At 44.0% G+C, this 1,275-nt stretch overlaps 1 protein-coding gene across 1 annotated transcript in view; it reads right to left on the minus strand.

The window, feature by feature from the left end:
• LOC112506017 (pectinesterase inhibitor 10-like) overlaps nt 1-1,043 on the minus strand; it is a 19,687-nt gene extending 18,644 nt beyond the window's left edge. The window contains exon 1 of the mRNA XM_025110047.1: nt 543-1,043. Within this exon, the coding sequence (XP_024965815.1) occupies nt 543-1,043 (501 nt within the window). The remainder of the gene's footprint in view (nt 1-542) is intronic.
• Between the last annotated feature and the right edge of the window lie 232 nt (nt 1,044-1,275).

Consider the following 1,275-nt stretch of genomic DNA (forward strand, 5'->3'; position numbering starts at 1 on the left):
TCTGTCGTACCTCTGTGAAACCCATTGGTAGTAAGAAAGTTTGATAGGCGATCATACCATGCTTTGGGAGCCTGCTTGAGACCGTACAAATCCTTGTCTAAGAAGTAGACATGGTTTGGATGCTTATCACTCTTGAAACCTGGGGGTTGCTTGACATATACTTCTTCTTTGAGCTTACCATTTAGAAAGGCTGATTTGACATCCATTTGGAATACCTTGAACCCTCTGTGAGTTGCAAAAGTTAGAAAGATACGAATAGCTTCTAGTCTTGCCACAGGAGCAAAGGTTGCTTCATAGTCAATACCTTCTTCCTGGCAATACACTTTAGAGACTAGCCTTGCTTTGTTCCTTATCACTACCCCTTGCTCATCCTTCTTGTTACGGAAAACCCATTTGGTGCCAATTGCAAGTTTCCCAGTTGGCAGAGGTACGAGAGTCCAAACCTAATTTCTGTCAAATTGAACTACCTCGTCTTGCATAGCATCAACCCAGAAAGTATCTGCCAGAGCCTCTGCAACTATTTTGGGTTCAATTTCGCTTACATAACTAGTAAATAAGCAGAAATTCGTCGTTGCTCGTGTTCTAACACCAGCAGAAGGTTCCCCTATGATTTGAGATTGGGGATGGCTTTGGGTCCACTTAGAAACGTGATGTGGTGGAACAGAGGGCACAGTTTCCTGTGCATTTTGAAGATGAGGTGGAGATGCAGAATCTATATTAGGTTCTTGAGCTTCATTGGAGGATGAAACTGGAGGACTTTCATTTATCGGTGCAGCTTCTGGTGCAGAAGCTTCTGGAGAAGGGGTCACAGAGGATGAAGGGAGGGGAGCTTCTTCTGTGATGGATGTTGTGGAAGGACTTGCACTGGATGCTTGATCTGGGTGGACAACTTCTGCAGAGGAACTTTCTGGATCTGTATCATCTTCGCACCACTCCACAAAAAGTTGCTTGAGTTTTGCGGTGATTGTAGCATTTGGAGATTTGTCGGCTTGAATTTCCAACTCTTCTATGAACTTGTCCTTTGTCACTTGAAAAAAAATCATCAAATCTGACGTTTGTGCTAACAACCACTATTTGAGTCCTGGGGATGTAGGCTCTCCATGCGGCAGAGTCCCACGCATAGCCGATGAAGATTGCATCATCCCCCTTGGGCTCAAACTTTCCCATAGACTCTCTGTCATTCAGGACGAAGCATTTACAACCAAACACATGAAAGAACTTTATGTTTGGCCTTCTGTTATGTAGAAGTTGATAGGGAGTCTTCTCGAAACGCTT

Source organism: Cynara cardunculus (genome assembly GCF_001531365.2).
Source record: "Cynara cardunculus var. scolymus isolate 2C chromosome LG 2, CcrdV1, whole genome shotgun sequence".
Taxonomy (NCBI): domain Eukaryota; kingdom Viridiplantae; phylum Streptophyta; class Magnoliopsida; order Asterales; family Asteraceae; genus Cynara; species Cynara cardunculus.